The 15,339-nt window shown below is 33.9% G+C and overlaps 1 protein-coding gene across 1 annotated transcript; it reads left to right on the top strand.

Moving 5' to 3' along the window:
• Positions 1-10,476: 10,476 nt before the first annotated feature.
• LOC120080572 lies at positions 10,477-14,744 on the top strand. The gene is made up of 10 exons (XM_039035282.1): positions 10,477-11,038; positions 11,591-11,652; positions 11,771-11,882; positions 12,089-12,323; positions 12,578-12,682; positions 12,827-12,955; positions 13,220-13,269; positions 13,392-13,489; positions 13,665-13,949; positions 14,035-14,744. The coding sequence occupies exons 2-10, from the start codon at positions 11,605-11,607 to the stop codon at positions 14,530-14,532; spliced, it is 1,560 nt and encodes a 519-aa protein (XP_038891210.1). The 5' UTR covers positions 10,477-11,038; positions 11,591-11,604; the 3' UTR covers positions 14,533-14,744.
• Positions 14,745-15,339: the final 595 nt, after the last annotated feature.

The raw sequence follows: 15,339 nt of genomic DNA, 5'->3' as shown, positions 1-15,339 counted from the left end.
TATTAATATTTTAATTGGCTAATTATATGATAATTAACCCAAAATCACGTTTGGACGTGTGTTAGTGGGAATGCGTCGATTATTGTAACCGAAGAATTAAAATGATTTTTTTTTTTTTCATTTTGAATCGTTCGTCCGAAAAGAGATAAAAATAGTGCATTGGTGAAATCGTAATCGATCGCTTAAAATCGAGAACCTATACGATAGTCGCTCTGCGCCTAAACGATCATCTACCTAGTGCCTAAACAAACGCACACTAAGTTCTAAACGATCAGTTAGCTTTCCTAAACGATCGTATAATGTGTTGTGTTTGCTAAACGACCACCTTCTATTTTCTAAACGATCGTTCAGTAAAATCTACACGATCGTGTAGTTTCTCCTAAACGATAAGCATCTTGCTATACGATAGCGTCTTTTTTCGAATATAATTGGTTAAATGTATGAGATACATTATTTTGGAGGAAATTAGATACAAATATGATTTATATCAAGTAGAGGATAAATTATTATAATAAATATGTGATATCAAACTATAGGTTAAAAAATATAATATGATTATATTTATTAATATTTTAATTGGTTAATTATATGATAATTAACCCAAAATCACGTTCGGACGTGCGTTAGTAGGAATGCGTCAATTATTGTAACCGATGAATTAAAATGAAATTTGTTTTCATTTTGAATCGTTCGTCCGAAAAGAGATAAAAAAAGCGCATTGGTGAAATTGTAATCGATTTCTTAAAATCAAGAGCCTATACGATAGTCACTCTCACCTAAACGATCGTCTACCTAGTGCCTAAACGATCGCACACTAAGTCCTAAACGATCAGTTAGCTTTCTTAAACGATCGTATAGTGTGTCGTATTTGCTAAACGATCGCCTTCTGTTTTCTAAACAATTGTTCAGTAAAATCTACACGATCGTGTAGTTTCTCCTAAACGATAAGCATCTTGCTATACGATAGCGTCTTTTTCCGAATATAATTGGCTAAATGTATGAGATACATTATTTTGGAGAAAATTAGATATAAATATGATTTATATCAAGTAGAAGAGAAATTACTATAGTAGATATGTGATATCAAACTATAGGTTAAAAGAATATAATATGATTTTATTTATTAATATTTTAATTGGTTAATTATATGATAATTAACCCAAAATCACGTTCGGACATGCGTTAGTGGGAATGCATCGGTTATTGTAACCGATGAATTAAAATGAAATTTGTTTTCATCTTGAATCGTTCGTCCGAAAAGAGATAAAAAGAGCACGTTGGTGAAATCGTAATCGATCGCTTAAAATCGAGAGCCTATACGATAGTCGCTCTGCACCTAAACGATCGTCTACCTAGCGCCTAAACAATCGCACACTTTGTATAAGTCCTAAACGATCGGTTAGCTTTCCTAAACAATCGTATAGTGTGTCGTGTTTGCTAAACAATCGCCTTCTGTTTTCTAAATGATCGTTCAGTAAAATCTACACAATCGTATAGTTTCTCCTAAACGATAAGCATCTTGCTATACGATAGCATCTTTTTCCCTCCCACTTGCTTATCGCCTACACGATTTGTTCTTCCTCCTACCTCTACCAAATTCACCAAATACCACACTTTGAGTTCTCACTCCGAGAATACATGAGGCTCTTTTCTGGTGGTGTCGTCCCCGCGGTGTTCATGTTTGTGCGGTTGTTCATGCTGCTATAGTGGACGCTTCTGCTGGGTGTTAGTTGATTGGGTATAGAGGTCATCCGCTACGTTGAGTTCCAAAGTTTGAAGATCGTCTTCAACTGATATGTGAATTGTCTCCCTTGTTATTTTTCTTGTTCAAAGCATGCCTTTAATTGACTGATTGTTCGCATAGTTGTGCATTTGAACGTATTTGATGTATTTTGGTCACTGTGAAATTGGAGCGATCCGAACGCACTCATGGAACTCTACGTTAAGAGATCCTTCAGATATATTATGTCCATATGATTTGACCATAATCAGCAAGTCGACCCTTCACAGGTTGTTCGTAATAATGGTTGGGTCAAATATTTGTTTTACCCTCGAGATTATGTCTTATTCCTCAAGTCCCTACTAATCCTCTAATGAACAACTAGTTTGTGATCGAATCACTAAACTAAACTCTCTCAGCCCAGTGAGAGGGTGGGATCCCTTGTTCAAGACCTTGGATTCAGTACTTGAGAGAACAACCTTTCTCCTATCCCTAAATCGAGTAGGCGTGAACTTCATCTTGCACCCTATGTCCCCAGCTATTTATTCGGTCTTACCTCTGAAATGGGAGTCTTATTGAGTTGGCGTTGTTGAGTCAACCCTCAACTATGTAAATCTAAAGACAATCCTGATTAAACAGGAGTTCATAGTTAGCTCAGGATTAAGATCGAGTTACCTAGGTCATCTAGGTGAAATAGTCAGTCTTATACAGTAATCAGCATTATAAAGTAAGAGTGATTTATTTCTTGGTCTTGATCTTATGCAAACTCATTGCATAAGAAGCTCTCACTCCTCATGTCATAACATGTACGAATTAAGATCACATCGTATGTTGCACTTTACAACTCTTTGTAACAACTACAGAGTAGGCTGCATCCAATGGTGTTACCAGAATAAGGTACCCAATCTTATTCTTGTACCATAGATCATTTTGACTATTTACTCGAACATGATCTACTCTTATGTCTCCATATAAAGTTCAAGTACTCATACGATAGTCATGGGTCTTAGTTTATTGGATATAGACTCTCGTACAATTTATAAAATCAATAACAAGTATATTGATTATAGAAAATGTTTATCATCTTACAAAGTGCGAGTTTTTAAGACATAAAACCAACAGTGAATTCAATGAGGTTAAACATAGAATTAAATGATGAAAAGTTAATTATCTTTGTTGAAATCTTTTCCTCCAACAAGTTGTAGATCTTCCTTCTTTGTAAAATGCCTCCAAAGGGTTTTCTATCTCTAGGCAAGAAACTGACTTGTGGGAGTCCTTCTTGAAAGAGATAGGGAATTGAGAGGGAAATTAAAAAAAAAAAAAAAAAAATCTCAGATAATTTTTCCATTCTTCTATGTGAGAGTAGAGGGAAGATAGGACTTTCTGGAAACAAATTCTAAAAAATGTATTCCAGAATAACTCTCATCTGGAATTTGACAGATGAGAGTCATCACCCCCCACCTCCCCACAGCCCTTCATTAAGGAGAAGTTAATTAACTAATTAGTTGATTATTAAATAATAATTAATTCAATTTAAATATCTCATATTTACTTAAATAAAGATTTGAATCATATTCAAATACATATTTCTCTCTTAACCTATAATTTTAATATGAATCTCATTCATATTAATTTATAACCTATAATTTTAATGTAAATCTCATTCATATTAATCTAATATTTGAATTCACATTCAAATATATTAATTCTCTCATATTATATAGTTTAAATTTAAATCATATTCATAACTAACTATACAACAATGTAAATACATACATTACATTTTATATATTATTCTTTAAATTAATTTGCACATTTCAAATTATTCTTTTAATACTTTGGTCTTTATTGATCTATTGTGAGCTAGCAAAGGAATATTATAAACTTACAGATTATAAGCTCCAATGATCCGAGATTAATTAATTAAACTCTTTAATTATTTAACCTTCATTCACTATGGGGAAAACCACTATAGACCCATAGTTACACTCTTATGCATTGTTAGACAAGTTGCATCGATGGATATAATCACTACATATAAATTGATCCTTCACAAATTTTTCGTAATTACAATAAAGTCAAATGCCCGTTTTACCTTTATATCTTTAAGTACCACTTATTCTATAGTAAACAATTTGTTTATGATCCAATCATAAACCAAGTCCCTCTCAAGCCAATAAGAAGGTGGGGCCTCATTATTCAAGTCTTGGAGTCAGAACTTAAGGAAATTACTCATCTACGGAGTCAACACTTAAGGGAATTACTCATCTACTTACCCTAAACTAGAAAGAACGAATTCCATTATGTGAAATTACGTTCTCAGCTCCTTATTTTGTCAAGTCTCCAAAATGGTAGGTTTATTGGGTCGAAAGCTCGAGCCACTCTCATCCATACGAATCAAAGGACGAGCTCTCACAAGTAAGAGTTCATAACTCTCCCAGGATTAAGATCGAGTTATTTATGATCATCTTGTGAAATATTAATCTCTTTGATGAACGGATTTATAAAGAGAGATTAATTATTTCGCGGTCCAGTCTTATACAAACTCTTTGCATATGATGCCCCCACTCACATATTTCCACATGAACGATTTAAGTCATATCGTTTGTAATAATTACAAAGTGGATCGTATTCGATCATAATGTCACTAGGATAAAACATCGATCTTATCCATATATTATAGACCCTTATGTTATTACTTGAACATGATTCACTTGTTTATCAACCACATACTTGAAGGAACGGTGAAACTCCGCAGCGGAAGTGGGATCGTCCCAATTTCCAGATTTCACATAATTAACATTTACAAAAGAATCAATATTATGCATTTAATATTTTATAGCATGCTGATCAAAAGAAAGAAGAGAAGAAAAACAAGCTGACCCTTGAAGAACAACTTCTTCACTTACTCCCTCGACTCGTTTACGAACACTTCGACTGGATCTCAATCTCTAAAAAACTAAAATCCCAAATGGCCACCACCATAAGAGAACCTCATGTATTCTCCTTAAGGGATGAGAATAAGCAGGAGTGATGGGCTCTGCTAAGATTTTGGGAAAAGGGAGAGAGTTTTAAGAGAGGAAGAAAAAAACCCTTTTTTCTTCTGTGTGTTCTCTGTGTTGGGGTTGATGCCCTAAATCTCGTAGGGTCCTGTGTTCTTGGAAGAATAAGGCCATAATCCTTCTGTGTTTGTAAACATCTGTATGAACAAACAGTTTTGTGATATATAATATGAGATATTTTATTCAGTTCAGTCTATGAAATATGAGATATTTTAGTTTCATTTACCACAAACCGATAAACTAAAATCCTTGATTATCATTGTAACTTAAGCATGTAAGTGGAGACATACAAGTGGATTGTGCTTTAAGTGATAACCTAAATGGTTTGTAGTATATGGATAAAGGAGTAAAATCTTATCCTGGTGACACTACGAGTGTGTCTTGCTTTGTAGTTGTTACAAATATAGTAAAGTGCTACAAATGGTTTGATCTTAATCATTCGTGTATTAGACATGCGAGCGGGGATGCTTTATACAAAGGAGTTTGTATAAAACCGGAGCACGAAATGTTTAGTCTAGTTATATAATGTCGTTCATGACAGATACTTTCATTTCTTAGGATGACCATAGGTAACATGACCTCAATCTTAAGTGAGTTGTGAACTTCTACCTATAAGGGCGGTCTTTTGATTTGCATGGGTGCAATTCGCCAGATCGCTGACTCAAACCTACCACTTTGAGGATTCGTCTGATTGGGGACCTAGGAACTCAGCTACACAAGATGGAATTTACTCCTTCCCCGAAGCAAGGATAAGTAGATAAATTGCTCCCTTAAGGGATGATTCTGAGGCTTGAACAATGTGGCGCCACACCTTCCCTTAGCTCGAGAAGAGTTTAGTCATAGTGTGACTATGATGAATTGTTCATTAGAGGAATCAGTGGTACTTAAGGAGTTAGATGTAACTACAGAGGCAAAACAGTAAATTGGCCTAGTTGTACTTACGAGTGATTTGTGAAAGGTCATCATATTATTGATTGGTTATATCCAATGAACACAGAAATATAGCTGTAGTGCAAAATATGCAGCTGTCGATCTTTAGTGAGGTGCCCGATAGTTAACGGATGGTGGATATCGTAATTAAAGAGTTTAGTTAGTTATTCACGTACCGTTTGAGCTTCAAGCTACAAGTCCGTAAGGTCCCCTGGTAGCTTAATAGATTCATATTGAGAATCAGTTTTTGGGTTAGTTTGAAGTGTTCAAATTAACATGAGGGAATTTGATTATATGTGATATAATTAAATTAGTTTAATTATATATGATATAATTGATTTGATGTGTTTGATACATTATATGATTGGAGGAATTAATATAAATATGATTTATATTAAATGTCATAAAGGAGAAAAAGAGCTATGGTTTATATGTTGCATATGATGTGATATTAAAACTATAGATTATAAATATATGATAAATTAGTTATTATATTGATTTATAATAAATTAATTATGAGATAATTGATTTTCGATTTTCTCCAAATAACCACCTTCATGGGAGGTTTTAATCGGTTTATGGCAACCGTTGGATAAAAGATGAAAATAGTTTTCATTTTTCATGAGACGGGCAAAAAGATTAAGTTATCAGATAACTTGTTGAGAGAGTAAACGATCGATCGAGTTTTTCTATACGATAGTTACTTGTTACTAAACAATCAAGTACTCAAGTCTATACGATAGGCTTATTCCTTCTCCCATTTACTCAATCATCTACTCGATTGTCCAATTCCTCCATCCCTCTACCCAAATCCATACAGAGCCCATACCTCCTAGATTCTCACACCAAGAATACCAAGGTAACCTCGTAGTAGTGTCGAGTTCTGTTCGAGGGTCGAGAATCGAGTTTTACTCGATTGTGGTCGAGGATTTGCCAGCTCATGCTGTTTGATGAGTTTGTTCATTGCGTTCGTGTTGATCAACGTGTTCAAGTTTGATCGAGGAAATACTAGAAGAAAGGGTTCTTCAAAAGTATGTTTACTCAATCCTTTGTTTTTAACTTAGAAGCATGTTATAATTTATCTTTGATGCATAACTATTCTGTTTGATTGTAAATGTTCATGTTCTTTCACAATGGGATTTGGAACGATCTGTTTTCGCTCATTGTTTCTCTAGATTTAGAGTTTCTTCACTCTGAAAGTAATTACAGAGAGATCTCTTCTACTTTAGAAGCGAGAGAAAGAGGAAGATTACAAAAATGAACTGCCCATTCTCCACACACGTCTAATTGAGAGAAAATTACAACTCCATCCTTTTACTTTTAAAATTAAATTAAAATAAATTTAATTTAATTAATAATTATATATATAATAATCACTAACTTATTATATGTATATATAACTATATGTTATATCAAGTATAACACATTACCTATAGTTTTATATTGCATCAAATACAATATAACATATAGTTTTTAATTTCTCTCAATCGTTCATGGTATTTAATATAAACCACATTTATACTAAGACCATTAACCAAAATTAATTCTCAATTAAATCCTTGTTGAGCTACATAAGGGACCTTATGGATTTGTAGATTGGAGCTCCAATGGTACTTGGATAATTAATTAAACTCTTTAATTAAATTACCCAACATCTATTAACTATAGGTCACTCCACTAAAGACCGACAATTGCACTCTTCGCACTACTGATATATTTTTATGCCCCTTCACAAATTGGATATAACCAGTCAACAGTGCAATAATTCTTCACAAATTGCTCGTAAGTACTGCTGGGCCAAAATTGCCGTTTTGCCCTTGTAGTTACATCTAACTCCTTAAGTACCACTGATTTCTTTAATGAACAATAAGTCATAGTCCAACTATGACCAAATCCCTCTCGGGCCAAGATAGGGTGTGGCCACATTGTTTAAGGCTCGAAATTAGCCCTTAAGGGAGCAATTTATCTACTTACCCCAAAATCAGGGAAATAGTGAATTCTGTCTTGTGTAGTTGTGTTCCCAGCTCTTTAATCAGACGAATCCCCAAAACGGTAGGCATATTGAGTCGATGATCTGGCCACTCTCACCCATACAAATCAAAGGACCACCTTCATAGGCAGGAGTCACAACTCACTCAGGATTCAGGTCATGTCACCTATGGTCATCCTAGTGAAGTGTAATTCTTTATTATTAACGGCGTTATATAATGAGACTAATCATTTCGTGATCCGGTCTTATACAAACTCTTTGTATAGGATACTCCCGCTCATATATCTACACATGAATTATCAAGATCAGATCATTTGTAGCACTTTACAACATTTGTAACATCTACAAAGCTGGCTGTACCTGTAGTGTCACCAGGATAAGGTACCTAGCATTATCCATCTACTATAGACCGTTTAGGTTATCATTTAAACTTAATCCACCCGTATGTCTTTACATACAGGTTTAAATTACATAAAATAACCTAGAATCTTAGTTTATTAGATTGAGTGTCTGCTCATAAAATAACAATTATTTTATTAGTAACAATTTGTTTGCACAAAGTTTACAAACTACGAAAATACAAAAGAGATTTAAGACATCAATTCCAACAATATTGTTCCAGATTACATATATTAATATTGAATTTTTACTATAACGGATAATTCATAATTTCATATTTAATAAAATGATCAAATAGTATATTAAAGGTTTAAATCCTATTTTGTTCCTTAAACTTTCAAAAATGTCTATGTTAGTCTCTAAACTTTGAAAAAGTGCTTAATTTGGTCCATGCCACTAGAATTCTATTAACTATTTAATGGAAGATTGAAGTGGCTTATATTTTTTATGACTAGGCTACCAAATAAGTTAACCACACTAAAAAATCTAGGGTTTACAAAAGTTTCATGAAAACCTTGAATCATTGCTTGTGAGTTTGCTAAACATATAAACGAGTTTCGAAAAATCTAACTGTTGTTTGAATGTAATAATGGTTGCCAAGAATGCTTAAAAAATAAATTGGTCTAGTAATTATATTATTTTTCTGTTATGATTTTTGTAACAAGTTTTGGCATGTTGCCTTCTGTTCACATGTATATATAGGTGTTAAGTATTTCTTTAGTTCAATGAAGAATGAGGGAATTATCTCTTTTATGAAATTATATTTTGATATGGTATCCTTGATTTTTTTTACTTCACATTTTTATCTGTGTTTGGATTTTCATGGATTTTGGCACGCCTTCAACTATAATTTTGATGGAGACTTTGATTTTCGTTCTGCTTTAACTGATAGCAATTTCATCGTCGTCTTCGGTTCAGACTCCAATTTCTACCTAAATCGATTGCAATGTTCTATTTTTTGAGTTCTTACCATCATCATTACACATCCGAAGTAGCTTCCAAAGAAGGAGAAGATGCTGAAACCATGGAGAGGAGCTATATTCAATCCTTTTCTTCTTGGGAAGGGGAGGTTGTATAATAGAAATCATCCAACCTAGACAAAAAATTAAAATCCTAGATTTTTTAGCCTAAATTGCTAAGCTTATTTGGCATCTTTGTCAAGTGAGTGAGAGCCTAGTCATCAAAAAATATAAGCTACTTAAATAGTCAATACAATCCTAATAACAAGGGCCAAATTAAGCATTTTTTTAAAAGTTCAAGGACTAAAATAGATGTTTTTAAATGTTTAGGGACCAAAATAGAATAAAAATCAAAATTTAGGAACCAAAATAGGCTTTCAAAATAACTAATTAACTACAAGGTTTTAAACATAACTATAATATATATCTCTACTATTAAATAGTGATATATGAAACATACCACTATTTAATAGTAGAGATATATTTGAATTGACAATGACTTATTGTGCTTTTAAAATTTTATAAATTTACATTTTGTATTTCCCTTCAAATGATTATAACTATTCAAGTCAAACAATATAAAACACTAGTTGATGAGTTAGGGTATTTGTTTTTATTTGTGTTGTTTATGTACTAAAACAAAATCATTCACTTTCAAGTGCATCACATGTGTTATGGGCTACTTTTGAAAAAAAAAATCTAGTTTCCGTACTTTATAATTTGTAACGATTTAGCTTATATCGTAAAAAATATTTGTATGATTTAATGAAATTTCTTACACACATAGATTGATAATTTGATTGGGAATTAAATTTATCTAAAAACTACGAAGACTAAGTTGTTAAGTAATAAGAACTCACATTTAATTTTGATAAAATTTTCACGAAGGAGACTAAAGCATTACAGATTATATATTACAGGGATTGAATTATTATTTATTAAAGTTTAAGAACTAAATTATTACAAATTTAAAAATACAAAGATTAGAATCAAACCACAAACATTTTAATCACCGACACATCCATATCTGTATTCCAATTGAACTATACTCGCTTAGGTTTATAGTGAAAATTGACAAAGCATTAAATTGATTTTTTTTCTATTATCAAACATATATAAAAAAGATAATGAGACATTTGGGGGCTAGATTGATTAGTCAGTATTTGAATTACATACTATTTTAATTGGGTAGAAAATAGTAAACACTTAATAGGTGATTATAGATATGAGAGTTGGGCTATATATGTATATTGTAAGGAGTGTGTAATATTAGTATAATACAAAAAGTTGTAATGTTTTGTTTGCAGTGGATTTTGAATTTGGCTTTAAGCGATTATGATGGAATCCATCCACTTCCAGGAAACCCGCTGCAAAAGAAATCGGCTCTCAGTCAAAAATCTGCACCTGTAACCTTCATACGCCTCGCCACACAAAAGCAGGGCATTAAGACACCACACCATTATCAAAATTAATTAATTAATTCTCAGCATTTCACTCCCCATCTTCATCTTCCATCAACATTTAATCAAATCCAAAATCTGGGTTTTGTCCGATTAACTCAAAATCAACAAAACCCATCTCTCCAAATTTGCAGATTCGTCCAAATCTTTTGGAATTTTATGCGAATTGGACTTGCCCACATCCCATTGGATGCCTTCGGTGCAACGCTTTTGTGGGGCCAACGATGATTCGAAATTAAAGCTACTGGATAAAGATCATCCAGTTTTTCATTCCTTCTTCATGACTCCTCTCTTTCTATCGGTTTGATTTTGATTTTCCTCTTCTTTTTCACTTTTTATCACTTCCAATGCTCTTTTTTCTTCTTTCCCTTTGCGTGTTCTTTCGTTTTCAGTTCATCATTGTCTAAAAAAATGCAGCTCTTTCACTCTCTTTATTTAAGTTTTTGGGTTGATTTCGTCTTTGAAGAATGATCTGATTCCATTGTCAACTTTGATCGTTCTCCAGAATCGCTTCTCTTGTGAGTGCTTCCTTCCTTTTTGTGAGGTTTTTATTGCTTAGTTTGTATGAACTTTATTTTTTATTGGGTTTTGAATGAATTTGCTGTTACTTTTCTCTTTGATGTTCTTATTTACGAGAAGGGTCTTCAATGGAAATCAATATAGATTTGGAATTCTCAATTTTAGAAAACGAAATCATGAGATTTAAGAAATGAAAAGCAATTTGTAGTTTTAAATTCAGTTTTAACATCACTAGAGCTAAACTAAAACGAACTAGAAAGACAACAATCCGCCTCAGAAATCCGATGGATCCAAAAGGGAAAATTCTCCCGCCACACCTGAGAACAAACCCCGTTAATCGCCCATGAGACGAAATGATCAGCCACTTGATTCACATTAGCAGTATGTTGTTGATAATTTTTTCCTATGTGATGGAGATATCAACATTGAAATGATAGGATATTTAATTGTGACTTTCATACTATATGCCAATGTTGCTGATTTCTTTTGCTTCAATTCTTAGCTTCCTAGTTTCTTTCTGACACTTGTGAAATTATGAGCCATAATCTCAGAACTTGAAGATTGGATGGGAGATGCACAAACTCGGAATGAATTGTACGAGATTGCTTCTGTGGTGAGTGCTATTGCAATTCAGTTTTGAGTTCATAGAGAAAGCTCGATTAGTTTTATGTAACTTGTCGATTCCATAAGGAAGCCTGGCCTTCCGGATCTCATATTGCTACTCATTGCAGGCACATGGTGATACTCTTCAAATCTTCAATATTGTGTCACCAATGGATGAGATCCTTACTCATCTCTTGGCATTGACTGGTTACATAGCTCGTCGATTCGTCAGATTTATTGGTAAGATTTGTCAGTTTGTCTATGTGCTATTGCTTAGTTTCTTGTTTCTCTTGCCTTTCATGATTGCATCCTTAGGGTAAAGATGGACTATACATTATTCCTAAAGTGTTGTACTTTAACCATTTTGATGTGTTTTAGTACTTTGATGTCCATATTTTGGGGATATATAATAACTGTTTGCTGCTTGCGGGTGATGCTTGTGGCAGAGGATCTTATAGCCAGGGATGTCAACAGATTTCTCACCGACCGTATCATCGTTCCACTGGCAGTTTGTTCGAGTTATTCTAGTCAAAATCGGCAAAGGTCTGTTTCAGAAGGCTCATCATCGTCCAGATTTTGCACCACCGCGGCCTTCAATTCGAGGAATGGTCTGCTTGTAGATAGAACATCAGATGTAGAAACTATTTATAGTTACGAGGTTGCGTCTCCCATTTTTCATGGGTAAATGATATATATATCTTCTTTTATTTAGCTATCAAGTTATCTCACTGAACCTAGAAGATCTACTAGTAAAGTTTTGAACTTAGAACTTCTTTGTATGTATATATGTATATATGAAACAATTTCATTGATGCATGAAAATTTGAAATTACAAAAAGAATATGGGCATGTAGCAAAAAGATTTGAACTTTTACACTAAGATATAGCATGATAAATGAAAAATATATTCATTCCGACCACTTTTCTTGGTGTAGGTTGATGCTCCCATTATACGGTTTACAGTTTGTCCAAAGATTAGCATTATGCTCTTTGAGACATTGTTTCTCGTGCATTGAATGTGCCGAACTCCACCTTTACAAGTAAGGAAACATATTCTAGAACTTATGCTCCTTTCTCATGAACCAATGATTGAATCCATCTACTTTGTCTTCTTTAATTGCTTTGAACTCGGATCAATCTTGCTGTCTTAAGATAACTGGCTACCTTTTTTTTTTTTGATACAGTATAATATCTAGAATTAGAAAAACCTTGCTTGGTTCATCGGATGATATTGGATGGCTGCAAACCACTCCTGGAATGCCTCCTGTTGTTGATGGAACAGCAAGATTCTTGGAATTGCTCTCTGAGATAAGGTTATAATCTTCCTAAACTTAATATACATAATACATTTGTTTTAATCTGATAGATCCAATCCATACTTTCCACAGTATGTTGATGTATTCCACGGCGGAATAAATTCCAAAATTATTGACTGTTGAGTTATTCGTCATGGTGATTGTTTGATGATATTAATTTTATATTTGCTTGAACTATGATATGTATTCCTCTTGTATTCGAGATTTCACGAATTTAAACGTTTATATATTAATCGTACTCCATTCATTTCGATAATTTAGGAATGGAGAGCATAAACTACCTGACTCATTTGTTTATTTACTGATTCCAGGTAGAAGAAAAGATCTGATTTGTTTTAATCATGTTAATGTGTTTCTTTCACCATTTCCGGTCCATATTGGGAAATGGAATTGTTTGGCCACACCATTGTAATGGAAATTTTTTACTTCTCAGGTCTCTTTAGCAATCATGGTCCCTTATATTTTGTGGGAACTAAGAAATTTTTTTCAAAGATGGGCCTTACTTGCCATATTGCAAAAATTCATAGTGAGGTAATAGATTATCTCCCTTCTGCTGGTATGTGCAACGAACGAATGAATGAACACCTTCCCGTCCATTGCTTCGTTTTCTTCCCCTCCTTTTCCTGAGTAGGACCCAACTTCTAAAGTATACTGGTTTCGTTTCCCAATTATAAGTTTTGTTTGAATTCCTTTTCCATGCATGAAGGCGTCTGTGGAACACAATGCCTGGAAGTTAAAAGAATACGTCGAGGAGCTTTACTGGGGCTCAGGCAAGCGAGTGATGCTGCTCGGCCATAGCAAGGGTGGGGTTGATGCTGCTGCTGCATTATCAATCTACTGCAATGAGTTGAAAGACAAAGTCGCTGGCTTGGCTCTGGCACAAAGTCCATATGGTGGAACTCCATTGGCTTCGGATTTTCTTCGCGATGGGCAGGTTGCTGACAAAGAGACGCGGAGGATCATGGAGCTATTAATATGCAAGATTATTAAGGTTGCATTTTCTTTTGCCTATCAATTTGCAAGATTATTAAGGTTGCATTTTCTTTATTGGAATCCCTGATTTAAATTTTTGGTAGGGCGACATTCGAGCTTTGGAGGATCTAACGTATGAGAAGCGGAAGGAGTTCATCATGAATCACAACCTCCCCGAGAACATACCAATACTTTCCTTCCACTCTGAAGCACAGGTTGCACCAGGAGTTCTTGCTACAATGACTCATATAGCTCATGCTGAGCTACCTTGGCTACCTCTTCCAAGATCATGGACAGAATCCGACACGGTGGTAGAGGGTGGGCGGCGTGTTCCTGTGGTGATTCCCCTTTCTGCTGTCATGGCATTGTGTGCTCTTCATTTGCAGCTTCGGTATGGGGAGAAGAGCGATGGTTTGGTGACATGTCGTGACGCTGAAGTTCCTGGCTCGGTTGTCGTGAGACCGAAGCAGAAGCTCGATCACGGGTGGATGGTTTACTCTTCCAGGAAGAAGAGTGCAGGTGATCCTGATGCTTGTGAGATGTGTGAGGCAATCTTGACACTGCTTGTGGAGCTTGGGATGAAAATGAAACAAGTACAATAGGTGGTGGCTTTCTTGTAATTCTTCCCCAAACCAGACCCAAATCCGTCCCTTGGAAAATTTATTGAATTTTTCCCGGGTGGACTTAAAAATTGAAAGTCGACCGTATTTTTCATACGACGGGTCGGCTGGGAGATTTGGATCTCAGAAAACAAATGATACTTGATTTTATTTTTGAACGACATATAGTTTTGCTTTTTAAAATTTTGGTTAAATCACTATTTTTGTAAAGGTGTTCAAAAAATTCGATGATCCAAAGAAACCGATCAATCCAATCCAACTCAATCCGGTTTGGGTTGGGTTCAAATAAATGAAAATTTTATGGATTGGGTTAGTTTATGGGTTTACCTAATATAACACAAACCAACCTGAACTAACATGAATTTATTATTAATTTAAAAAAATGTTTTTTTTTACTTATAACACAATTACTTATACATATATTTATTTTAATTTTATTTAATTTTAATATTTTTTTAATAATTTATTCTTCAACAACTCTTAAAAGTAGTTTCTTTACACTTTAGAAAGAAAATTTGCACCATATAAATTGAAGTTGAGTAGTTAATCTTAATTCAATATATGAAAATAATTAAATTAGATTTTTACATATTTACGTTTTGTTTCTTTTTAGAACAAAATTTTAAATAAATGACCCGATTAATCCAAACCAATCCAACCCAAATATTCTATGGTTGGGTTGGATTCATTTTTTTAATAAGGGTTATTTGAGTTGAAAAAATTTATAACCCGAACAATTGGGTTGTTTCTAAAAAATCTTTCAACCCAACTCATGAACACCCCAACATT

Source organism: Benincasa hispida, chromosome 6 (assembly GCF_009727055.1).
Source record: "Benincasa hispida cultivar B227 chromosome 6, ASM972705v1, whole genome shotgun sequence".
NCBI classification, from domain to species: domain Eukaryota; kingdom Viridiplantae; phylum Streptophyta; class Magnoliopsida; order Cucurbitales; family Cucurbitaceae; genus Benincasa; species Benincasa hispida.
Note: the sequence above shows the minus strand (reverse complement) of the source record. Positions and strands in the feature narration are given on the sequence as shown.